This window comes from Hemiscyllium ocellatum, chromosome 5 (genome assembly GCF_020745735.1).
Source record: "Hemiscyllium ocellatum isolate sHemOce1 chromosome 5, sHemOce1.pat.X.cur, whole genome shotgun sequence".
Lineage (NCBI taxonomy): Eukaryota > Metazoa > Chordata > Chondrichthyes > Orectolobiformes > Hemiscylliidae > Hemiscyllium > Hemiscyllium ocellatum.
In genome coordinates, this window is record NC_083405.1 from 24020802 (window position 1) to 24048260 (window position 27459).

The 27459-nt window shown below is 40.1% G+C and overlaps 1 protein-coding gene across 1 annotated transcript in view; it reads left to right on the forward strand.

Annotated features, from left to right (window-relative positions):
* Positions 1 to 27459, forward strand: part of LOC132815957 (adenylate cyclase type 2-like) — a 624569-nt gene that overhangs the window by 541022 nt on the left and 56088 nt on the right. Inside the window, exons 14-18 of the mRNA XM_060825336.1 lie at positions 2831 to 2900; positions 5269 to 5366; positions 6620 to 6704; positions 9547 to 9684; positions 26291 to 26401. Of these exons, the coding sequence (XP_060681319.1) occupies positions 2831 to 2900; positions 5269 to 5366; positions 6620 to 6704; positions 9547 to 9684; positions 26291 to 26401 (502 nt within the window). The remainder of the gene's footprint in view (positions 1 to 2830; positions 2901 to 5268; positions 5367 to 6619; positions 6705 to 9546; positions 9685 to 26290; positions 26402 to 27459) is intronic.

Here is a 27459-nt window from a genome sequence, read left to right on the forward strand (position 1 = left end):
GGTTGAATGCAATCTATTTTCTGTAAGACTGACCTATCTGAGAAATAACTCCCTGAATCATTCAATCCATAAACACATTTGTTTAATTTCCATAGCTGCCCTTCTATATTACCTGCTTCTTTAGGTGGTTTCAAAACTACCTCTCTTTGCAACTTTTTACACTGCAAAGTTGTAGTTTCTATATTGATTGATTTATATTCCAAGGGAAATGTTTTTAAGAAAGCGAAGAAGACCTTTAAGATCACATTTTGGTATTAAACAAATATACTGTAACATCTTGACCACCACATTTCTCCTCTATAGCTCAATGTTAGTTTGGCATATGGCTTATATGTCCCATCAGGAATCACTTTTCCAGGTGAATTTCCATATGTGTGATAATCCTAGTTGTTCACTAACTTTACCTCAATGTGCACACCAATTTGTTTACAGTTTTCCAACTATTTCTGTTTGGCAACTTTTATTAACTTAGCTTCTAACATGTTTGTAGCCACTAAAACGTCTTGACCATGGGGGCTTCTACACTTTGTGGTACTCACACCTTGTTCAATCTCTACTTCATTTAAACTATTACTACAAGGTCTTCCTCTCCTTTTGCAAGTTTGCAATTTCTTTCCTAGTGCCGCATTCATTTTCACATTCACCTTCAGATTTGTACTACAATTCCTTGTCTTCCACATCTGTACCTCATTTAGCTAATCCAAGGATTTTACCACCTGTCCTTCATTGCAAATTTAACCAATGTTTGTATTTGCCAGTGGTTTGCCCTTCTCACTTTATACTGGTGTCATCTCTCCTGACATGCATGGCAACTTTCTGAAGTTGTCCTCTGGGGCAAATAGCTTTATCCACAATTTTTGGACCACTTTTGCTCATATTCGGTCAGCCTTTTATCTGCCATAATCCACTCCTCCAATTTATGTGTATGCTGTGTAAATGATCCCTCATAAAGTTTTATGACTTGTTCAGATTCTGTAAGTTTGTAATCATTGCCAATTAACTTTGAGGAATGCAGCCAAAAAGTTTGATGGAGGTGCAGGTAAGCTCAAATATTTACTATCACAGAAGTTCAGATGAGAGAGTTGCTCTATAAAAACCTGAGACATTTACAGCCTCCTAATGGGAGCCCTTTTCCCACAACCCCTCTCCCATTCTCCTTATATTGACATTTTCAGCTCTCTGTGGCCCCTGGTGACCTTCAGAATTGGGTTTTTTTCTTTGAATAGGACGTGCTATCAATGCACTCATGTCATAGAGTTATTACAGTGCACAAAATGCCCATTCAGCGTATTGAGTTCACGTCAGTTCAGTCAGTACCAATGTTCTCGTTTATGTCCATTGCAAGGCCATCCCCCAAGTGCCCATCCAATCTTCTTTTGAAACCATTCAGTGTCTCCATTTCCACCAATCTCTTAGACCCTGAACTTTAAGGTATAACTATCACTGTGAAATTAAAAATAAATGTGTTCTTCGCATCCCCTGTACTTTTTTGCCAAAACCTTAAATCTATGTACTGTCTGCCAAGGGAGCAGGTTTTCTTTGTCTATCTTATCCAAACCTCGCAGAATTTTAAACACTTCTAGTAAATATTCCCTCCCCTTCACCTGGAAGCAGCTGTTGATGCAGATGCTAGGAGGTCAACAATACTTAGCACTGCCACACTATTCCTGTACTTTCGATGCTCAAAAAACTATGGAAAGCACCATGAAAAAGAACTAGCAGCTAAAAGAAATAAAACCAAGAAGTAACATGTTGGAAGCTGATGATCCCTTTTAAATTTGGGAGTGGGAATGAGAGGGAGGGCTTCCATGGTGTTTAGCCTGCATTCAGGTCTGTGATATTAAGTGAGCATGTTGGCTAGAGTATGGCAAAGCTGGTGTTAAATCAGAGTTGCAATGCGTACTTCCAACTAAACCCCTTATCATGATAGCATCTACCAAGTTTCATTTCAGAAGTGTGCCCACACCATTGATGCAACATTGCAAACCTAAGAAAATAAAGGCTAAGAAGACTAAGGACTATGCCACTTCCTCAATGCAATGAATAAACAGTCACCTTTGCTTCTCTTTCTCTCTTTCCCTTCTGTCATGTTTTCTTACTCTTCTGTTTCAGACTATCTCCCCTTTTTATTCTCAAATTGCAGTCAAGGAGAGAAACTAGCATCATGATCCAGTTATCAACTGTGTTTGATGGGCTGCTTCAGGTGGGGTAGGTGAACAGAGGCAGTGGCACGACAGCACAGTTTGAGGGACTGCAGCATCTTCCAGGCTGTCCAGGCAGAACCATGACTATGGTAAATGGACAAGTTAGCGACAATGTCAACAGGATTTGGGATTTCTGAATTCTGGGTGATGGTGTCTAATTCACAGTCCATATCTCAAGTTTAACCTGTTCAGCTAGCTTGTGGATCCCCTGTCTTTTAACAGAATCTTCCTGCAATGCTGAGTCAGCTGGTTGGAGATTACTGTAAAGGGAAGCTGGGAATGTCAGTCTGCTAATTAAACAGCTGTTAGGACATTTTTTTTGTTAACTTGTTAAAATTCACTTGAATTGGTTGTTGCTGTCATTGAATTTCAATAATGTTACACACTGCACTAACCAGTGTCCTAAATGGAGAGATTTGTCAGAAGTTAGAGCTTCAGAACCAGATCAAGGTGGTAGTCTAGGATTATCTTCTGCTTGCTTAATATATTAATGTCTTAGTTTGGATCAGTTTATGCATTTATTGAGAGTCAATTCCAGATGACAATGTCTGTACTTTATTTTAAATAAGCTAACACTTGTTTGAGAATTGATACAACAATTTATTGAAGATATGTTTGTTTTACAGACAGTGGCTAAAATCTGATGACATTAAAAGAATTTCCCTTTTCTTTCACAATCAAGAATTAGAGAAAGAGGTAAGAGTCACTTTTTATTAAAATATTGGTGTAAAGTATTTGGGGTGAAATTCAATAAGCCAAATACGAGTTTGGAGTTTCTGTATATAACTGGCGCCTATTTATTACATCATAGGCAACATATTATATTCCTAGCATTTTAAATAATTTCTGCATTGTTTGTGAAGTGAATGCAACAATTTTGGGGCCATCATTCTTTATGGCAAGTGCCATTTAAAGGCAGCCTCAGTATCTTAAAAGAGGGATGCACTAAGTCCTTTTTGAATTGGATCTGGACTAAGATGTATTAAAAAGTAACAGCTTGAGTTAAAGTTTTTTGATGTTTCACTGGGAGCATTAATGCGGAATTGGAGAGAGGAGAGACATCTGGATCAGTGGTGAGATAATGGGGGAGGTTAGGTAGCAGGTTGCCCTTATAACATAGGAACAAGAGGAGGCTTTTTAGCCCCTCAAGTTTGCTCTGTAATTCAGTGAGATCTCTAACATAACTCCATATACCTGCCTTTGCCCTATTCCATAATGCCTTGGATTGACAAACATCTACGGAGCACAACTTAAAATTAGTTGAGAGTATGGTGCTGGAAAAACACAGCAGGTCAGGCAGCATCCAAGAAGCAGGAGAATTGACGTTTGAGGCATAAGCCCTTCATCTGCCCTTCCTGATGAAGGGCTTATGCCTGAAACATCAATTTTCCTGCTCCTCAGATGCTACCTGACCTGCTGTGCTTTTCTAGCACCACTCTCTCAACTCTGATCTCCAACATCTGCGGTCCTCACTTTCTCCAAAACTTAAAATTAGCATTGATCAAACATCAATTGCTAATTATGATAGAAAATTCTAGGCTTTTACCAGCATTTATCTATGCAAGTGTTTTTTTTAAATCAACTCCCCAGTCCTATACTTGTCTTCCAGCAGAAATACTTGCTCTATATCCAGCCTAACTGTTCTTCATAATACCTTGAAAACTTTGATTGAATCATTCCTCAAGTTCTAAGAAATGCGAAAAAAAATTAGCATATTGTTTCCTCATAATTTAACCAATACATTATGTTCATAAATCTAAGGGCCAGCATTTTATTATTTCTTTTGATTATTATCTGCACCCACTCGTGACATGTCAATGGTCATTGAACCTCTAAATCTCTTCGTAAAGTTAGAAACAGATGAGGTACATCATTTAGAAACTTTTCCCTTCTTAGATTCAAACGATGACTTCACATTCTCCTCTTGGAATGTTTTTGCCATAGTTTTATCAATTCACTTAGTCTATCAATACCTGTTCCGTTTTATGTTTCCATTATGCTCTCTATACTACCACCTATCTTTCTCATCAGCAAATTTGGACAAGAGGTTTTCCAATCCGCTATCTAATTAATTAATAAATATAATGAGTAGCTGAGGCCCCAGTGCAGAGTCTTGTGGGATGCTACTTGCCATATGCTGCCAATTATAATACCTGTCTTCTATCCACGTCCTCCATCCCCTTCCACTTAAATAATTCTTAATCACGTAAATAATTAGCCTTGTATTCCATCAACTTCACCTTTCCGTAACAGTATCTTTTGAAAGATTTTATCAAATGCCTTCCAGAAGGAAACATAAATAGCATTAATAGATATCCCCCATCCATAATTTAGTTAAATCTTCAAAATTCACTTCGGCTTGGTGATTAGCACTGCTGCTTCACAGCACCAGAAACGCGGGTTTGATTCCGGGCAACTGACTGTGTGGAGTTTGCACATTCTCCCAGTATCTGCATGGGTTTGCTCCAGGTGCTCTGGTTTCCTCCCACAGTCCAAAGATGTGCAGATCAGGTGAATTGACCATGCTAAATTGTCCACAGTGCATTAGTCAGGGGTAAATATAGGGTAGGGGAATGGGTCTGGATGGGTTACTCTTCAGATGATCAGTGTTGACTTGTTGGGCCGAAGGGCCTGTTTCCATACTGTAGGGAATCTAATCTAATGTAAAAGTCCATGCTGACATCTTGTAATGAACTGAACGTTTTCAATGTGTTCTTTTTTATACACTTTAACAGTTCTAATGGTAACCAGCTTGAAGCATTAATTCTATGTTTCTCACTTGACAGAAGCTGCCTGATGAGTTGAATATTTTCAGAACTTTTTGATTTTCTTTCAGTTTTCCAGTATCTACAAGACTTTGTTATTGCAAGACTGCTTGAGATCATGTGCATGTTGTTTTATAGGAAGACTAGTTACTTCAGATTGATCTAACAAATGTGTCTTCATAATGTCTGGGCCAATATTTCACTGACTGTCCTGAGAAATATAAGAATTTATAGTAATGTGGACGTTGCCTTTACATTACCTCTTTGATTCATTTGTATTTTCATATTAACTCCTGTAGTATCGAGCAACTGCACTTCCAGCCTTCAAGTACTATGTTACCTGTGCTTGCCTCATATTTTGCTGTATCTTCATTGTTCAGATTCTGGTGTTGCCAAAGTAAGTATGTGGATACAATTTCCTTTAGTTTTATTCATTCATGGGATGTGGGTGCCGGTTTCTTGACGAGCAATGTTTTACCCAGCCCCAATTTTTCTAGAGTTTTTGAACTACTGCAGTCCTTCATGTATAGAATACAAGCGATTATTTTCCCCTCGTGTTCACCTGTTTTTGTTTAGAAAAGAATGTCTGGGCTTGCAGCCAAGCCTCATTATGTACTGAGTATGTTTTGCAAGACCATATGCATGTAACCTGTAAAGTTGGATAGACCTTTAATATAAGCCTCATTTGACAAATGGGGTCTTTTACATGTGTCCATTTGCCTTCATTCAATGCTTGTTTTGTAATGCACGTTAATAGAGTTACTGCAAGAAATTTTGTTTTTTAATTAGGAGAGCAGACTTCTGTTTTCTCTTGTCCATACCGTAATTAGTCATTTTGCATAACACAGTCAGTCTGAAGAGCAAACTTTAATTTTGTCAACAACACACATGCACACTTAAATTGGATGCTTGGATGTGTACATTATGTTGGCCAGCCATTGGGAGAAGGCTCTTCCACTAGGGTTTCCATTTTTAAAGATAGGCGGTATCATGGGTCAGTGTTTTACCACATTGGCTGAGATTGGACTTTAAAGCTGTGAGGAATCATGGCTTTAAATTCATGTAATTCCATTATGTTGGAATTTAAGAATTCAGCCAGTAACTCCATAGCACATCTGCAGAATTCCAAAATTAATGAATTTACTTACAATTATTCTCACCCTGAGCCAGAAGATTGAGAGTTGATGCTCCATTCAAGTTGTTAACTACATATCTTTGGTGATCATCAGTTAAAGAAGTGTTTTTTAGGTGAGACCATAAATAAAGGTTCTGTCTGCCTAGTGCAATTTCTCAGGTGCATGTTAAGAAACCAAAGCTTTATTAACGCAGGTTTCTAGCCAGCATTCCTCTCCTAATCAACCACCACTAAAAGTAAATTAATTGTATCCCTCTTATTGTGTTGTCTTGTGGATTCCTATATGTATTATGATTACCACACCTCGGTACACGTGACAATAAATCAATCAATCAATCACAAAAGTGATGACATTTCAAAAGATATGCAATAAACATGGAACATTTTGTGAGATGCATGGTGCTGTTTTGATGGCAGGCAAAAGTTTAAATATTTGTTGGTTAATTCTGAAGCTATTAATATTATTTGTGCATTGATTGTATTTATTTTAACTATAATGTTTGGATTTGTTGTAGAAATTCTATTCTTGGGATTTCATTTGGAACTGCTTTCATTACACTTGTCTTCATTCTCTTCACCTGTTTTGCAGGACAGCTTGTGGTAAGTGTTCATGTCTTCTATTTAAGAATAAAGAAAACAATAACTTATTGATGGTCAACAGCCACATGAATACAAAGACCTATTTGTTAATTTAATATCTGAGGTAAATATATGTGTGTATTTATGAGATCACCAAAAACAGTTAGAAAACCAGCTTAATTTTCTTAAAGTGCAATGCAAATTATGTTCAAGAAACCATTGCTGAAAATAACAATGGCTTCTTCAGACAAGTTATCCGTTCTAAAAAAATCATCACCTCTTTTCATTCTTGTCCTTAAATCAATGTTATAAATCAATGAATGCTGACCAAACTATGTTGTGATTCACAAATGCAAGTTCTTTATATCTCAATTGATGTAATATGTGCCTATTTTTAGCATAAACATCAACAAAGATGAAACCAACCAGTGCAGAGAGACAGCATACTCATTAACAATTTAGGCAAGTTTATAGAACTTAGAGTTTAAGTGAGAAAAGGATTTACGCTGTTGTTTTGTATTAGGAATGGAAATACCACAGGAGACATTTTCGTTAATCTGCTGTAGCACTGTATAGAGCAGAAGTTCAAAAGTGACAAAGGGACCAACATGAAACACAACCATTCTCAAGCTTCAAGGTAGTGGAGATTGTAAATTTGAAGCAATGATGACTTGTGGCAGGGCATCCTGTAGAGAGAACACAGTGCTCTCATAGAACATCCCAATTGAGTGTTAAACTAGCTGATAGAATGCCAATCAAGTGTACTGTTCAGTCTAGGATGTTGCTCGATGTTCGCAAATGATATTGCATCTGTTTAGGCAAATGGAATGTACACTGTCAACTCCTTACTTGAGGACTGTAGGTTGTTTGACAATTTGAGGGGACAAAGAAGTGGGTCACTTGCTCAATCATCCTGCTGTCAATGCCTACCCAATGAGGATGCTGATTGTGGGAGATTTATTGACTGAATCATTGTACCATTGAATGTTAAGTTGAAACCGTAAGGCCATCTCTTGCTAAAGACAAGCGAGGTCATTGCATGCCATTTGCGTTGATATTTTTGATCAATATATTTAGGGATGTTATGACACCTGTGGAGCAGGGGTGGAATTGAATCCGTGCCTCCTGATGTAGAGGAAAGGACACTACCAGAAGAATTCTTCTAGCGTTTGTGTAATATGTAATATTTGTCAGCCTAAGATTTGCCCCCTGAAAGTACATCATAGTATCAGATGGGTTTTCATGACAATTGAAGATAATTTAATAATTACCATTCCTGAGACCTGTTTTCCATTTCATTGATTCAATTAAAACTCCACGACCATAGTGGGATTTGAACATATGCCCCCAGGGCATTACCTTGATTACCTAGTCCAGTGATATTACCATTATTTCACTGGAACAAGCTTGAAGACTGATATCGAACTGACCTTCTGTTTTACAGTTTAACTTAAATACATATTTCATCTTTAGAAATAATCTTGTGCGGCTATGTCCATGTCAGTGAGGAGTGGGTTTTGTTGAATATATTTTATCGCTGTTGTGGGGCATAAACATTTATTATAGAAATTGTAAATCTGTGAAATACTATTTGACCCAAAGCTAGAGATATGTATCCCAATTACACTTACAATGAAGCCTTTGCAGGGGCTACGGAAGAGATTTACTGTGTTCCCGAGATTGAGAATTACAGTTACCCAGATAGGCGAGAGAAGCAGTGATTGTTTCTCTTTGAGCAGACTAAATTAAAATCAGTGAGTAGTTTAGTTAAAATAAATAAAGGCAAACTGTTTCTGATGCTGAAAGTGAGAGGCCAAAGATTTAAGGTATTTGGCAAAAGGAACAGGCTAAATCACAATAATATTAAGCAACAGGTGTTAGAGTTTGGAATGCACTGCCTGATGGTTACAGATTCACTAGTAACATTCAAAAGGAAATTGGACAAATATTTCAGGGAGAAATATTTTCACAAATAGGGGGAATGTGCAGGAGACAGATTAACTGGAATGCTCTTGAAGGAACTGGCGCAGACTTGGATTAGTGTTCTCCTTCTATGTTGTGTAGTGATTTTAGAATGTTACACAACAATTTTGTTATACATTGGAGGTCAGCAGGAAAATGTGTGCTGAACTAATTTATGAATTTATGACTGCAGTATGAAGATGCAGAAGTTATGCTGCTGTTTGACAAAACTCTGATTAAACCTCACTCAGAGTGCTGGAAGCAGATTTGATCACATTACCTGAGGAAGGATATATTGGTCTTGAAAAGAATACAATGTACGTTTACAAGAATGATACTGAGACTTCACGGGTTAAGTTATGAGGAGTAATTATACAAATTAGGTCTGTTTTCTCTAGAATTTAGAAGATTAAGGGGTGACCTGATCAAAGCCTTCATGTAATGAAGAGGAAAAGACAGGGTAGACAAAGACAAGCTACTCCACTGTTGGGGATTCGAGAATAATGCAGAATCATCTGAGAATTAGAGCCAGACCATTCAGGAGATGTTAGGAGGTGTTTTCTTCCCAAATGACAGTTGATGCTATTCTCAATTATTACTTCTTAATCTGAGATAGATGATTTTTTTTTTGTAAGCAAAAGTATTAATAGAAATGGACCAATATGGAGTTAAGCCTCAGACCAGCCACGATCTCATTAAATGGCAGAACAGGCTTGAGGGGCTCAATCGCTTACTCCTGTTCCTATGAATAAAGTAAGCATTTATACATTTGGGCACATCTTTGTGATTTGAGTGCCCTTTGAAGCAGCTATGTAAGCTGGTAAATATACTTAACTCAGCTGCATGCCTTAGGTGCAGTTGAAGACTGTAACATTTTAACTACTGTTTCTTTTCCATGTAGCAATGTAGCAAGAAGGCTTCAGCATCCTTGGTGTGGATTTTAAAATCTTCTGAGATAATTGCGAATAGACCTTTGCCACGGCTTACACTCACAATGACAACCACCACAGTTATATTAGTTATGGCCATATTTAACATGGTAAGTACTTAATATAATTAAACTTGCAATCCACTTTTTCTACTGCTATTTAAGTTCCTCATTTGTTTTCTTTCTGCTCAAGTCATGAACTGTGCACACTTGAGAATATAAACAAATCTTCCCTCCTACGTTTTTGCCAATACTGAATCAGTATTGGATCAGTCATCAAAGTTTGTGTACAAGTAAGCCACAAATGATTTGGGCTGTAATTTTTTTTGCTGTAGTGGTAAAACATATTACATATGCGCTTCAAGCAACTGATAATGGACACTTGCAAAATTATACATTCTCAATCAAAACACTCCATGATATTTAGGGGTTCTCACATGCAGTACTACTGTTTCACTGTTTGAAATCCAACAAATTGTTTAGTTTTGCAATTATCATCAATGTAATTTGAGTTTAACAATCTTAAAGCATAACCTTTGATTCCTTTACTCCCCATGTTTCAGTCTTACTTGATTTCTTTCTTGTTTTTTCTTAGGACAGTAGCTAAGCAACAGATTAACTGACACCTGTTGTTAAGTCATGTGTAAAGTAACCACATGTTTAGACACAAAACGCTGGAGCTTTCTTCAAATGTGTTTTCTACATTACATTGTTTGCTGAGGATCTCTTTTATTGTGGGCTGAAAATGGTATGGAATTTCTTCAGGTAGTGTAGAGGCATTAGAAAACGATGAGGCATGCATAGCTCACAGCCACAAACATATTCAATGTTTCCCCAAACGTTTGTTAGTGGCATCCGATAAAGCATACTCCCATGATAGTACGTTTGAGCCAAATAAGTATTGCCAGTGTTTCTGGTGATTCAAGGAATAATTGATGGAACACTTGCCAATGAAGTTTCCATTTGAGAACCCCAAAACTTCTGTAATATATAGTGCAGTGGTAGTATCCTATCCCTGGACCAAGAGGCCTGACTTCAAGTTTCACCTGCTCCAGAGGTGATTGGAAAAGTAGGTAAAATATGTTTAATCAGTAAACATCCAGCTGCTTTGTGATGCCGGTCAGCTTACCAAGCATTATGGAACACATGCACACACACACACACACACACACACAGAAAGAAGATACAACACTGGTCACACTTCTAGCAGAGCTATAATGGAACCAACTGTACACTTCCTGAAGATAACCTTTTGATGCTTGGATTGCACCAATGAAGCCTTGAAGTAAGCCCTGATGTCCTGTATCAATACGGCAAGCTGCCCCCTCCATAGCTGGAACCAACAAATTGGTGATAACCTGGATGCAGATGAAATGGAGTAGCGACAGCAACCAGACAAGGAAGATCAGGCAGGTGACCAGGATATTAAACAGGTGGACCAGTTAAGAGAGTAGGACAGAGCAGCGTATCGGAGAGCCCAAGCAGCTAGATATGGTCTTATGGCAGCCCAGGATGACTGAGATCATGGTGGGTCCAACAGCATCCACGGAGAGAGAGTAAGCTAACATTTTTAGTCTTTATGACTCTTCATCAGGGCTGAAGTGAAATATGGAGGGGGCAGCATTTATACTATAGTTGGGATGGTGGGGGTGTGGGGTGCTCTTAAGTGAAAAGATGTTGATAGTTCAGATTAAGTGACCAAAACGTGAGAAGGGCAGAACAATGGTGTGTCAGACTTGCCAGACTTGAAAGAGCAGACAGTCCCATTAGGATGGGAGGACATGGTGACAGAGAATGTAAAAAGCAAACCTAAAAGAAAGGGAAGAAAGAGGACATGGTTCACAATTTGAAGGTGTTGAACTCAACATTAAGTCCAGAAGGCTGTAAAGTGCCTAGTCTGAAAATGAGATGTTCCTTTTCACTGTGATTCACTGGGGCATTGCAGGACGCTGCATTAAAATGACCAGCTACAGGAAGGTGGGGCTCATGCTTGCACACAGACTGTGGTGTTTTGCAAAACAGTCACCTAGTCTGCATTTGATTTCTCCAATGTAGGGTGTGGGTCACAAAGGATATTGTGAATACAATACACAAGATTGGAAGAGGTACAGTGAAATGCTATTTCACCTGGAAAGATTGTTTAGGCCCTTGGATGGTGAGCAAGGAGGTGGTGAAAGGGCAGGTGTTGCACCTTCTGCAGTGACATGGGAAGGTGCAGTGGGAACTGGGGATGGCATTGGTGGTTGTGGAATCGACTTGGGTGTCCTGGAGTGAACAATCCCTGTGAAGTGTAAACAGGGGAAGTAAGGGGAAGTTGTGCTTGGTGATGGCGTTCTGCTGCACAGCAGGCAAACTGGAGGAACACCACCTCGTAGAATCATAGAGCTGTACAGCGTGAAACAGATCCCTCAGTCCAACATGTCCATGCCCACCACATATCCTAAATTAATCTAGTCCTGTTTGCCAGCACTTAGCCCATATTCCTCTAAACCCTTCTTATTCATATACTCATCCAGATGCCTCTGAAATGTTGTAATTGTACCTGTCTCTACCACTTCCTCTGGCAGTTCATTCCATACACGCACCACCCTATGTGTGAAAAAGTTGCCCCTTAGGTCCCTTTTAAATTTTTCCCCTCTCACCTTAAACCTATGCCCTCTAGTTTTGGTCTCACCATCTCAGGGAAAAGATCTCATCTTCAGGCTAAGCATTTTACAGTCTTCTGGATTTAATACTGAGTTCAACACCTTCAAATTGTGTATCAACTCCTATTTCTTCCCTTTCTTTTAGCTTAGTTTGTTACATTTTCCCATTCCTTCCCTGCGCTTTCCAGTCTGACAGTTAGATGCACCATTGTTCTGCCATTCATACATTACAATCACTTAATCTGAACTATCAACATCTTTTCACCACCAGCACTCTACACCCACTACCCCCAAAGCACCCCCCAAATAAATGTTGCCCCTCCACATTTCACTTTAGCTCTGATGACTGATGCTGTCTGACCCGCTGTGATCTCCAACATTTGTTGTTTCGGTACAGATTCCAGCGTCTGTAGTAATTTGCTCCTCCAGGATGGCTGAGCTGGTTCAAACATTATCCACTTGTTTGCAGGTTTGTTGCTCATCTGACAAGCAGCCCACACTTAATTCAAAGAAATTTTGTTCTCTTTGCAGTTCTTCATTTATGTCTGCTGAAAAAATGTTTCATTATCCAAGTTAAGGTACAAATGATATCTTTAGATGATCCCACATTAAAGGATCTCCACATAACACACCTTACAACACTGTTAGGGACAAAGCAACAGTGAGACAGAGTATCTTATCACACGGTTGCATCAAATGGCATTAATGTTAGGTAGATCTTAAGGCAACCATGAGAACACGGCATCAGAGTGATGTGTGGTCCTGTTCCTCATGATTTCCACCAGGCTGACATGATTTCTGAGGAAATACCTTTGAGCCTTTCTTCATTTTTATCCCTTCAATGGTTGTGCAGATATGTCTTGGTATGTTTGAACACCCGCCATGAGGACGTTTAACCTGTAAGGGACAGCTTTGTGCACAATGAGGGATAGGGAACATGTGAGCATGACATCTCTCAGCCATGAAATGTCACTATAGCCCTTGAAAAGCTCATACAAAGGAATAAACTGAAATGGGTGGAATTGTCACTGGTTCTATCCTCAAGGAGTGAGTGTAAGTCTTGAAGAATGTGTGCAGGACAGGCCTTGGCAAATGTCTTGAACAATGCCGTTGGCTTCAGACTCCTCCATATTAACATGTAATGCCTTAACTGCTATCCTTAAAGTTAAGGTTCTAGGATCAGTCGCTTGTGAGAGATGAGTAATTGTAAAGTCTTACATCTTTGAAATGAATGAAGGAATTTCTCATCTATCATGAGTGTGACTTCACCAAGTCTGACAGTGAAGGTACTACAGTAAACATTCTAAGTGTGCAAGTAAAAATATATAGTACCACCTACTCCATCTATACACCCTAGTACACTTCCTTTGCACTCTTGCTCCCATGATGTTGAAGTGCTGTCCCAGAGCCAGCTCTGTAATTGGTCCTATTGATATGAAAGGCTTGTGCAGCCAACCACTGCTGTCATTGGCTTTAGAGGGCCCAAGCCTGCTGACAGTCTCCTGCCCAGTGGCAGCTCATCCTTCTAAGGTTGTCCTACTCTAGGCTTTGGGATCACAGGCTGAGTAGGTAGAAGGTCAGGGCCCTTTGGTGTGTCCTGCGAAGAAGCTTCTGAGGGCACCTGTTGTTACCACCCAGTCCCCCTGTGAGGACGGGGCACCTGGAGTGAGGTTGAGCCTTGCAATTGATGTTAAGTATCCACAGTTAAAAGAGTAGTGCAGGGCCCTGTATATCTACAGGGTAGCCACTGAGTCTTCCTGGTGAAGTTTCTCTGGGTATCACTAGTGCATAGAGAAAAGAGAGAGAATTCATTGGAAAAGGTGAAGAAAAGCTTGTGCAGAAGATGCAAGAATTAGCACTGGTGGTGATGGAAGAGCATCACCGCATAATGGAGCTTATTAGGTTGGGTTGCCTATTACTCAGCACATGGCCTTCTCATAAAATTCTCATTGAATGGAGTGAGGAACCTGATGTCTACCAAAGCCATGCCTCTCTTGGGCCTAATGCCCTGGTTGTGGGTGATTTCAGATGTCAAACCTAGAGGACCTTTTGGGGGACCTTCCCTTGGCTTAACCACTTCACATCAGCATGGAATATTAGTTCATCTGAGGCAGCATTGAGCTCATTGAATAAGGATTTAAACGTGTATTCAAATTGAGTTTACAATCTTCACAACAACTTTCATTGATTGAGAAAAGATCACAACTTTACTTGCTAATGCTTGCTGGTGGATAATACATTGGTAATTGACATAAACAGGGAAATCAGGATTGTTTCTGAAAAATGCAAGGAAGCTTGTGTTTGCAGCAGGTATGGCTGTTGTACCATCAGTTGTGGTGGAAGTCAGTTTCCTGAATGAAATGTTTTTTTTCTCAAGCATGTTTTCAAATTCATTGTAGATTCCCATTCCTCTTGTTCTCCCTTTGAAATTCAACTGGGACAACACAACGATAATAGGACATAACAATTAATGTTAAAACGGGTGGGAAGATCCTCTTTAGTTGTTATGTCCTTTACACCCATACGCAGAAAAACAGTCAGCTGGGCTGAGTTGGTCATGTTGATGGATTCATCAAAAGGCAATGAGAAGCATTCCCAGTCCTTCATGATCTGCTGTAGTTGCTGAAAGATATCCTCAGGCAGGTATTCAACTCATCTTGCTACTGTGAAAGTACGAAGTGACCTGCTCTGGTTGTTGTCTTTTTTGTTCCTAAATCCTTGGAGAAAGAGTCAGCGGCCACAGTCATCATTTCTTTAATTATTTCACCATTTATCAATGATTTCTAGTACTGTATTTTGCCAATATTGCAAAAGTGAAATGATGTTTCAGTGCAGGCCTTACCTTGTGCTGCTGGTTTAGAAACACACCACTGTTAAACTTCCAAAACCGTCTTCAGCTCATCAGCTTTCTTTGTCTGAAGCTGTTTAATGCTGTCCAAGGAAAAACAAAAGAATCCTTGCATCCACTGGGTATTACTTCAAATTCTCCATTTTACTTGTCAATATAACTTAGAGACATATTAGGTTCCCTTCGGTGTGGAAACAAGTCCACACTGACCCTCCGAAGAGTAACTCACCCAGACCAATTTCCCTCTGACATATAAGGCAAATGCTTTTTTACATTTTACAGTTGTTAACAGTTCAAGGTTTGCGGAAAGGTTTGTAGCTGGGGTGCCGGTTTCCATTGTTGTGGGTATGTTCGCTGAGCTGGGAAGTTGATTTGCAGATATTTTGTCCCCTTTCCAGGTGACATCCTCAGTGCTTTGGAGCTTCCTGAGGGGCACTGCTGTACTGTGTCTTCTGGAATTTATTTGATTCCTGCTGCTTCTGGTTGCTGGCTCCGGTTGTTCATTGCAGCTGTCGGTATACTGGGTCTCAGTCAGTGTGTTTATTGATTGAGTCTGTGGATGAGTGCCATGCTTGTCCGATGATCATTGTGTTGTCCCAGTTGAATTTGGAATCTTATAAATTATGTTTGTCTTGCACATGATGGATATTGGGTCTTTTGTTCTGGTTGAGTTGTTGGCTGAGTGTGGCTGTTGGTTTATGGGCTGGCTTGAATCCCAGTGGGTGGAAAGGTCTGGCTGTTAGTTCCATGATGGTTTTTTATATAAGACAGCGTGGCTAGTGAGTTAGGTCGTGGCATGTCCTCATTGTTTAGATTAGATTAGTTACAGTGTAGAAACAGGCCCTTCGACCCAACAAGTCCACACCGACCCACCAAAGCGCAAACCACCCAGACCCATTCCCCTACATTTACCCCTTCACCTAACACTACGGGCAATTTAGCATGGCCAATTCACCTAACATGCACATTTTTAGACTGTGGGAGAAAACCAGAGCACCCAGAGGAAACCCACGCAGACATGGGGAGAATGTGCAAACTCCACACAGACAGTCGCCTGAGGCAGGAATTGAACCCAGGTCTCTGGCGTTGTGAGGCAGCAGTGCTAACCACTGTTGTTTGTCTGCCAGGCATCTGCAGATGAAGTTCACTAGGCTCTCTACCATATATAAACATGTCTTGAAACTGACAGTCAGCCTTCTCCAATCACTTGGCTTCATGATGGCCCATAAACCGACAGCCACGCACAGATAACAACTCACCAGGACAAAAGACCCAATACCCATCATGTGCAAGACAAACATAGCTTGCACTGTTTAGGACAAACAAGCAGACAACTAGCAATCCACAGCCAAGAACACCAATTACCCACTAAGTACAGTAGCGCCTCGACTTACGAACTTAATCCATTCCGGGACCCAATTCGCGAACCGAAAAGTTTGCGAACTGAATCAATTTTTCCCATTGTTTGGATAGTGTAAGAATGCTTGGACGACTGTTCACAGCACACGCGCCAAAGACGAATTGAATGGATCACACGGGGCCCGAGAGCGTTTGCGTTCAACAAGCGTGTAGCAAAGCAGAACAATGAAACCTTGTGGTCGCACACGGGCTTTTTGCGTTCGTACCTTGAATTTCGTACATACATTGAAGCAAAGTTTTACGTACAATCCTGTTCGTAAACTGAATGTACGTGAACAGGATCGTTTGTATGTCGAGGCGCTACTGTACCACGACCAGCCATACACACAGATGATAAGGACCACAAATTCAACTGGGACAACACAATGATCACTGGACAAGCTAAACAGAGGACAGCCAGCGAATTTCTAGAGGCATGGCACTCATCACGGACTCAATTAGTACGAACATTAACCGAGACCCAGTATACCGACCACTGCAACAAGCAAGCGGAAGCAGCAGGAACAAAACCAAATATCTTCCAGAAGACACAGTACAGCAGCACTTCTCAAGAGGCTCCAAAGCATTGAGGATATCACCTAGACAGGGGAAAAAACATCTGCAAATCAACTTCCCAGCTCGGCGAACATACCCACGACAACAGCAGTTGTTAACAGTAATTTATTTACTCATCCTAACCATGTTATACATCTTTGGTTTCCTTTTAAATGATCTGGGTTCACCACTCACTATTAGTGCTTCACCATATACTTCATGATATCTCTCTGCTGGTCACTCTGCAGATAGGCCTCTGGAACATCTAGAATGTTGCAGGCGGATATTTTACTGTGGTGGCAGAGAAGGTCACGTCTGTGGTCGGGATTTGTTTCCGGGGCTGCTGGTCATCTTGCATGTAGGGTGAGGCAGCTTTCCCTGTCATGTTTCTTCATGCTATATGAATCTATTGGATAAACAGCTAAAGGTGAAAAACTGCTGGTCTACAGAGAACAGGTAGAGGTACAGGACTAGGAGAACTACTCTTGCAGAGAGTCTGCATGGACATGCTGAGCTGAATAGTGTCTTGTGTTTCTAGGACTGAAAAAAACTAGTTCTCACGTCAGTCCCCAGTATATTTCTTATTCATGTGTTTGCATTACCATTGCAAAACATATGTTACCCAGCAATGATAGTCCATCTGGGCCAAACTAAACTATGATGTAACAAATTGGCAAAACCTGTTAAAAACATACTTTTTTCTAGCCGCGAGGCAGAACTCATGCAACAGTCTGATGATCGCTGACAGAGAGCATGGTCAGATACCCTGCAATCAATCAGTCAATTGTGATCTAAATGTTGGAGACCACAGTTGTAGAGGATGAGGTGGATGTGAGCTCTTGAGTGAACTTGATGTATGCAATACTGAGGGTTGTAATCTACATCTCACTTCCATCTCACTCAGTACAAGATTTAGCAAATAACGTGCCCAACACCTCATTCACGTTAACAGCAAATGGGAAAGTTTGACCCATTGTTGACAGTCTCTGCAACATTCTGAGAGACCTTCTTCACCACAGGGATCTATTTAAAACCACTAAGGAAGATACCTTTATTCAATGAAAACTTTGCTTGTTTTCTCTAAAACGGATTTTCAACGTGCTCTGGACTGCCAAGTTGAAACAGAGGACTTTTGAAACAGAGAGAAGCAGGTAAATGTCATGGAGGGTTTCTCTCTCAGATGCCTCGCAATAATTATTGAGCAATGTGCTGAAACTTAACTCATTACCTAAGCAGCTGGGATTAGCCCTTAAGCTTGCACAAAGTGGGAAAGGAATCAGAAATAAGCACTTCTTAGGCTGCATAGGTGATACGCCTGACACTTCATTACAAGAACCAGTACACATCCTACAGCTGTTGCTGTTTAAGACAGAGCTGAACAGATTGCCTGTCTTTAGTCTTACCCCATTTCAAGGACAGGCTTTCCCTAATGCCCAGTGTAGCCTAAAATCATCTTATTGTTCAGTGTGGGACCAGCACATGCTGGAAAGCCTTCAGATAACAGCCAAAACAAACAAGAAATTAACAAAACAACATTTGCCTCTGGGGAAAGGGACTACTTGTCTTCGGAACAGCAAAGCTTTTACCAACACTTATTTGGACAATCGGACCTTTTCTCTTGGAGTCCATCATTTTCTTACCAGCGATCTCACTTTTTTGCCAGCTTTCTCATCATTGCCTGTGTCATTCAGTAGTTGGGAGGTTGAAATAAATTGAAAATAGTTGCCCATAAGTTGAAAACACAACAGTGCTACGATTAGCCTTCTATTTTCCCCATGCTCTTTGACTTTCTATCTCACTGGAAAACTCCAGTCCCATGGTATTTCTTGGAACTGAATGATGGCATTATCACGAAATTGTTCACCCTCTGTTGGAAATTCACTAATCCACACTGGTCTTAAGATGAACATTACAAAAAAGAGAATGTGGACATTTTGCCAAAGCACACAGATATTCATGTCTGCATATTTTTATACAGAGAGGTTTTTGTTTGCTCGAAGTTAAATAATAACTGCAAAAGAAATGGAGAAGACCCTCTATCACTACATCAGGAAGAGTGCACCTTAGCTAGAGGGGAGGTGGAACAGGACAGCTGGAGAAGAAGCAGCAATTTATAGTTGAGTGAGTTCAATTAAGAAAGATTATAAAACTAAATATACATCAACTGTTGACCTGTGCTTCTCCATACTGTTTAATTGTCATTAAAAATTTGCATTCATAATACATAAGTCACACTTCCACATAAGACGCAGTCCGCTATGTTGTAAAAATCTCCAAATGCATACTCCAAATTATAATATGCAAATTTTACTTTAAAGAATAAATTTATCAAAAAACATCATTCCTCTGTTCTAACTGCAGATATTCCCTAACATTGTTCCCGGCCTCCATGTTTGCTAACTTACTAAATCTATTAATCCATCATTTTGATAAGCTATTTCTTGAACAATCAGAGAAAGAGATGGGTAACAGAGATAATTGTTTTGGAATAAATTTATATCCAAAGTGACTCTTCCAATCACCTTTCTCTTACATTTCTATGGGATGCAGTCCCTGTGCACACAGTATTACAGAGCTTTTCCAAATAAAAGTACTTCAGTGAAGCAGATATGCTGCATGACAATTTCCTGATATTATCTTCTGCAAATGTTGATCCCAGCGGTTGAGACGTAAAATTATACAGCAACTATTTGTCTCATTTGCTGGATCCCTGTCCCATTTCCCTGCAATTTTTTTTTCCACTTATTTATGCAAATCCTTTTTTATTTGCTGTTTACTGTGACTCGACCACCCTTTCAGGCAGGGCATTATTTTGCCTCTCCTCACTTTTTCAGTCAAAATGTATCAACTCACACTTGTGTTGAATGGCCCCTGCCATATGCATAACTATTGGGGCCTCTTGAAAAAGCTGCTATCTTTTATGTTTCTGAATTATGGTAATGCTTGTATACTGCATCACTATAATATATCAAGATGGGCTAATGTCCTAATATCAGTTCTTAGGCAGCACCACTATGTATTTCACTGAATACTGTTCACCAGTCTTTTCTGCTTTCTACTTCTTACAAGTTTCATATCCATGTTGTTGACTGCTCACTTTAATCGTTTTATAAACAAATCTAGTTGTACTACTTTATGAAACACGTCTTGAAAATCTGTATTATATTCATCAACTCTTCATTACTTCAAAAAAATCAAGTCAAATATGATTTTCACATAACCAATATGTGTTGGCTTACAGTTATTAATTGATATTGTTCCAAGTGACACTTTTATCTTGGATTGCTCTTTCAATGAATGTTTGCATGACTGATGGGCTTTTGCCCAAAATGTCAATCCTCCTACTCCTCGGATGCTGCCTGACCTGCTGTGCTTTTCCAGCAACACACTAGAATCTTTTAATCCATTTGTTTGTACATATTATGACACATCTCCATGGCAAGTAGGACATGAAACTAGAGCTTCTGTGGGATATTACCATTGTGCCACAAGATCCCTGACTGGCTAATAGTTACTGGTTTTAGACGTTTTCTAATTAACCTGTTCAGAGATGTAATTACACACCTCTGGAGCAATGAGGACTTGAACCCAGGCCTGCTGGTAGCTGCAGGGCTTATTAGCCTCCCACTTTAATGAAAAGGTGCGGAATATTTGTAATCTGCCAGTCCTCTTGTGGTGCAGTGATAGTGTCCCTACCTCTGGAACAGGAGGCTTGTGTTCAAGTCCCGCATGCTCCAAAGGTGCGTGATAACTAACATCTCTGAACAGGTTGATTCAAAATTTTCTCATTTCTCTGACAACTGTCCTATATCTTAGGAGTATCAGGTGATTGTGATCATTGCTTCAACTTTCTTCACCCCTATTCCCTTTGCAATTTATGGTGCATCCCATCTAGTTTGGGTGACTTTAATACTTCGAGCATTGCCGGCCTAAGCTCTGTCACTTTTGTTCTATCAAATTATCCACTCCTCTTCCTTTATTATGATATTAGCAACCATCTCTTTGATGTAAAGGAGTGCAGAGTGCTGATCCATACACTCTGCTTCAACTGGAAAACATCCTTTTTAGTCCCTAATCAGCCCCATGCTTCTTTTGGCTAATATTTTTCCACTTGGATATTTATAAAGACTTTTTGGACTTGGTTTTATTGTTCACTAATCTATTGTCATACTTCATTTCGCAAATTCTTTTCTCTTTTACTCCTCTGTACTTCCTGTATTGGTTCTCTCCTGCATTATGAATATTACATTTATCATAAACAAGTTGATTAACAGAATCAAGGGGATGACATTCTCAAATTATGAATGGGAAAAATGAATGGTGTGGAACACTTTATTGCACAGCTGTTGGGAGCACAACAGGGAGCCAGTATTTATTGTGACTGCTGATATAAAATACTGAGAAAAAAGCAATAATTAAACTGAATACCCAGGCAGTGCCACAAAGGTACAAGTTGTGCATTCAAAAACCCCAAAGCTCCTTCCCTCACAACATGGATGTGCTAACACTCGAAGGATGATGGTGATTCAAAATAGCAACTCACCACTAAGAAATGCCTCAACCAGTTGGCACTCAGAGAACTTCCAGAGACCAGGTCCCTACTTAGGTCCAGGCAGGAGAGGGCACTGTAGTGTCAGCAATCAGGCACTGCATCAGGATACACGAGGTGGAACAAGAGCAGCAGACAAGCATGTGGGACACAATAACCCTCGTTACCCTCAAGCTGCAGAAATGCAGTCAGTCATGTGACTGTCAGTCTCCAGGAAGAGATTGGTAGCTGTAATGGAGAGCCTGGTCCAACACCATGAGGGACAGGCACAGACTCCTGCAATTCATTGCCTCATCATTGGTCCTTAGGATCAACAGCATGGTGACAGGGAGATAGGGAACCTGGCAAACATTCCAGCTGTCCTTTGCTAATGAGGAGACAGAACAGTGTGAGGAAGCACCAACAAGAGAAGGGACCACACACAGATCCCTCAGAAGTCACCTATCAGGACACTGCATAGGTAGCCAACACTCTACCTGCACCCTGCCTGACCCTATCTTGGATGTTCATATCGGGAGAGTCCTCTTGCCTTTTCAAAAAGACCCCCACAATGTCTGACCCATCTCGTCATAAATGCCCCCGAGATCATCTGACCAAACTTCCAGGGTCAACATGTTCCACAGTTGCGCAGACTCCCAGTGTAACTGTGTCACAATGATGTCTAATCTCAGTTTGTCACAGAATGTTCAACGGATTGATAACCATGCTGAGAGGCTGCTGCAGTATCTGGAAGTAAGCTGAACGAAGTGTATGTAGTGCAGTGTGTCCTGGTGACATCATGCCCCAGTTCTACGACATCCCTGTTCTTTTTCTGGCCTCTGTGTACAAATATATTGTTGTGAATGAGTTGGTCAGTTATGCAGGGAGGTGCACAGCAAATGAGGAATCAATATATTAGAATGGCCAGGTATTAGGGGTCTGCAGCTCTGTGACATGTATAGTGCAAGGCTCTTTATATAATGCTTTTTCCCTCTGAAAGTTCTAACATTGGTGGTTCTTGCAGCCCCTGCCTTGACTCACTTATCCCACCTAATCCCTTTGATTGTAGCCTTTTTTTCCCATTTGATTTCCAGTGCTGTAGGCTTATATTCCCACTTTCCTGGTCCATCGGGTTTATTCTGGATATCAGTAATCCAAGGCAGTTCTAACAATCTGAAATACCCAATTTTGTTTAAAAAGCTAAGTACACTACAAAAATGTTGCAAAAGTTTAATCCATACAGTGCTCACAATCATAAGTGAACCCTTTAACATGGATGTCTCTGAAGATCAGACCAGAGAAGGGCTTGTGCCCGAAACGTCGATTTTCCTGCTCCTCGGATGCTGCCTGACCTGCTGTGTTTTTCCAGGACCACTCTAATCCAGACAGGTGATCCGCCAACTCGATCTCAACTTCCAGCCAGTAATTGTGCAGTGAAGCAAGGGGTTTTACATACACTTTCCAAACAAAGAAGCCATATGTTTACACTATTCAGTCTCTAGCAAATGATCAGTTTGACTGCTGATCCAGTGTAATCCATTAGTTCATTCGGACTTTCCTCTTGGAAAAAGGCTTATCTCTTGCTTTTAATGGACTTTAACCTCAGTTTTAGTTTGTAATCACTTCTTCACCACTTTGTATCATCTAGTCAAATTTATTATAGCTACACAGCACAATCGATAATCACGAATTCAGCTGATAAATAGTTCAATTATCACATGTTTCACCGTGCCTGTTTTAAATAAAATTTCAGCTTTTCCAGAGTTACTGAGACAGCTCTATCCATTATTGCTGAGTTATAATACTTGATGTAAACAAACTCATGCCTTCAGTAAAACACACAAACATGTTAAAACCAGTGACCTTTCTAATCATTAGGTCATCACCAGATCTCACATGATTTCTCTTTCACGTTTCATTTCACTTAACTTAACTTTGTTTTACTTAACTCAGCAAATTATAGGTTAATATCTACAGGACATATGGAAGGTGACAGTAAGTTCTCTTCAGCCAGTAGCTTCCAGCCCCTATCTGTCCACGTCAATGAGCCCCTAAACATCCAAAGCCCTTTCCCGGTAGCCCTTCCATAAACCACATAGGATTTGCTCTCTCCCAGGTTTCCACCTAACCATCACCAGCAGCACCAGCTGACCATTCCCTGCCACGCCAGTATGTGAAGTGACCATGATACTTGTAGGCATACACTGCCCCCCCCCCCCCCCCCCCCCAAAGTTGAACTTAGGGTGGTTTTGACTATTGTCTGATGTCCCCTCTGCATGACCCCTTTCCAGCCATGCATTACCTGAATGCCCTGTCACTGTTGCCCCCTTCACAATTGTCATTTCCTTGCCTCCAGTCTGAAGTTCTCCCACTCCCAAAGGAAAGCTTGCTGAATCTCCTTCCTGCAGTAGCAGCCCCTTTGTCTCCTCCCCTCATCCATAATTCTTTTACTGCTTAGTTTCATTGGACAGACCCAAGGATCTGACTGTGACACCAGCCCTTTAGCCATGTAACTGGACAGACCAACATGGAAAGTGCCTAGACCAGTGATAATCAACATACACCTCCCTGGCCCTGTTAGATCTCCCTCACCACTCCCCTCCAATCTGCACCAGACTGGCCTTTATGAAACCATAAGGGACTGTGACCCATTGCCCAGACTACCAAAGCACAGACGCTCCAAATAAGATCATACATGGGTCTTGGTTACTTAGGATTTACCCAGGATTATTTGCCTTTTCACAGGTAGCGGGCTTATTGTGCATTTTGCAAGCCATGCTGGAATGGATGAATAATGATGGGATAAAGGAATGACAGTTGGAAGGCCCACATCTGTTTCTTACGCAGCATCCCTGATCTCTCAGTTGCTTAAATGCTCTTTAAAGTAATCCCCAGGTCACCCAATGTCCCTTCAAATTTCTCATGTTTCCTCACCTGCCCAATCAACCCAATCCCACCCCATGCCATCTCCATTCTATCTATGTATTGCCCATAGTCACCCACCCAGTTAGCTCCATATACAGTCTTCAGAGGCTCTGCAATAGATATAAGTAATACTTTAAATACCTGTTGGGTTTGAAAACAAGCTGGCAACCATATTAAAGACATATTTTGTTAATGCAGTATTATACATATTTCCATAGTTCTTGAATCAATAGACTAGTTATTCAGATGAAGCTATAATCTACTTTGAAACCTAGCCAGCCGTTTATAATGGCCACAGATATGACAGAAGTTTCTAACCACATTGCTTGAGACTGACAGGATGCAGTAATGTCTTGTTTCCATTTCAAAACTGAGTGTTAGTTCATCAATGAAAGAGAGTGTGTAGATTTTCTTTCCTCTTCAAAAGAAGGTTAACAGCAGAAAATATGATAGCAGAGGCTAAGCAAAGGTTTCTCAAATATTTTCTCCAGTAGAAAAAGCCCTTTGGGTAATGTAGTCATACAGCAATGGTGATCAATGCACCGATCAACCTACCTTTTTGACAGATCCCAGTGATCAAAAAGTGCACGGGAAACACATCTGTGTTACAATATAGCATGTGGTAGTGGCATCTGTAAGTATCACAATATCTTGCAGTCATGTTTTAGAAGATTCTTCAGTCCTCAACAGGCTTCTCTCAATGTTAAAAACTCTCCAAGGAGGGTTTTGCTTTAGAACTTGCAAAGCCCAGACCAGCACACAAACCTAATGAGCCGGAGGAAGTATAATTTCCCTGTATCGCTCATAATTGGGATCCCTGTCTTGGCAGATGAAAATTGTTTTTCTAGCAAAAAAAATCTAAGCTCATATTTTTGCACCCACATTCGTACCTCCATTAGTAAACATATGTGACCCATGATCTTTGCTTTCACAAATGTCATTTTGCAGTTCCCAAGCTAATAAATTTTCCCATTAGCCACAAAATTAAGAAAAGACGGTGTAAAACAATAGCCCTAATTCAAATTTGTCCAGGTTTCCAATAATGACTGATCCCCACAAAGAACTGCAGCTGTTAATAACTACTTTCTGTCTATAAGCAATCTGTTTCTTATCCAACCAAACAACTATCCACCAGTCTGAGGAGAAAACCTTATATCATAGCCTTTCATTCTAAGCCTTATCAAAAATCTTCTAAACATCAAGAATCACTTTGGTATTTGCCCTTTAGCATCCACTGACTTAGAAATATCTTCAAATGTGTCAATGATGTTGGTGAAACACAAGGGAAAATTTGTTCAGGTTTTAACTTTATTTGTATTATAATTACTTTGTTCTATAAAAACAACAAAAAAGACGAATTAAAGCATTATTTCATTTGAAGAAGTCACCTGGTGCATTTAAATTTGTCACAAAACAAAATGTATTTTCACCATTAATAACTAGGAATCTCAAACAGTCAAATGACCATAAGTAGTTTGTATATTGTGTAGCTGGCATATGTTCTGATGTTACAATGTGAAGCCGTGCCCAACCATGCCTTAACTCTTTATGCAATTGCAGTATGTATACAGATAATAACAATTACAAAAACTCAGTTTACTATATTGACAAAATGTTTAAATATATGCACTGAATTTCTAGTTGAGGAATAATCATTCACAAGAACGTTTTGCTATTTCCTTTCCTCCCATAAATAAAGTGGATGTATGCTGGGAAAAGATGTTTTGCATCCATGATCTAAAGAGATGTTAGTACTCAAAATGAAAGCTTCTGTTTTTATGTGCAGTTAGCAATTATTTTGTCATGTTTTTCTTTCAGTTCTTCCTGAAGAATTCAGTGGTACCTTCTATCAATAGTACGAATACAAGTTATCACTTTACAAATGGGAAGGCTTTGTGGTTTGTGCATAATGATTATTTCTTCTTGCCAGTAAGTATAATTACAGTTGACAGCTCTCTCCCTTATGTATGCATGCTAAGTTGCTAGTTAAAAGACTGCAATCCATTGCAGTTGTTTGAGAGATGGAGCTGGGTATTATTATCTTACAAGTTGAAACTGACACTGTGTTTTTGGAAGATGTAAAAATCTAGATGCTCTAGAATTCCTACAGTGTTGAAAGAGACTATTCAGTCCAGAGAGTCTGCACCAACCCTCCAATCAGCATCTCACCCATATCCCTGTAACTTCATATTTACCATGCCTACCCACCTAGGCTGCACATCCTTGGACAACTTAGCATGGCCAATTTGCCTAGCCAGTAAATCTTTCAATTGTGGAGGAAACTGGAGCACCCAGAGGAAGCCCACATAATCAGAGGGAGAATGTGAAAACTCCACACAATCACCCATGGCTCAAATCGAACCCAAGTCCTAGGCACTGTGAAGCAGTAGTGTTAACCACTGTGCCACCTTGGCATCCCTATCCAGATGAAATATGTAAAGATATATAAGATATAGGCAAAGGGACCATCAGAGATAACTGGTTCCAAATGAGAAAAGAAAACCCTCCACATGATTCGCTGACTATGCTGGATTAATAAGAATGGAACCTGGTGCCTACATAAAAGCTGAAATAATTGCAGATTCTGGAAATAAAAATAACAGAAATTGCTAGAAAAGTTCAGCAGGTCTGGCAGCACCTGTGGAGAGAAATCAGAATTAATGTTTCAGATCCAGTGACCCCCTTCTCAGAACTGGTGCCTACAGTTCTGCACCCATATGGATAACACTAGAGAATAGTTGGAGCATGATAGTATGGTCAAATATGTCATATAGGACAGAGAAAGATACTTACTTGCATCACACTTAAGTGTCCTTTGTCTTTCATAAAGACCGTTTCTGTACTGTGGCATGCGCAGAAACTTAATTGGACAAACCTCATGCTGAAAGTGCAGATTATTCTACAATCGAGTGCAACGACATGAATAAAGATGTGGGGTTGCAGCTTATCGATGGCAAATGAAGACAATTATCACAAATTCTGAAGTT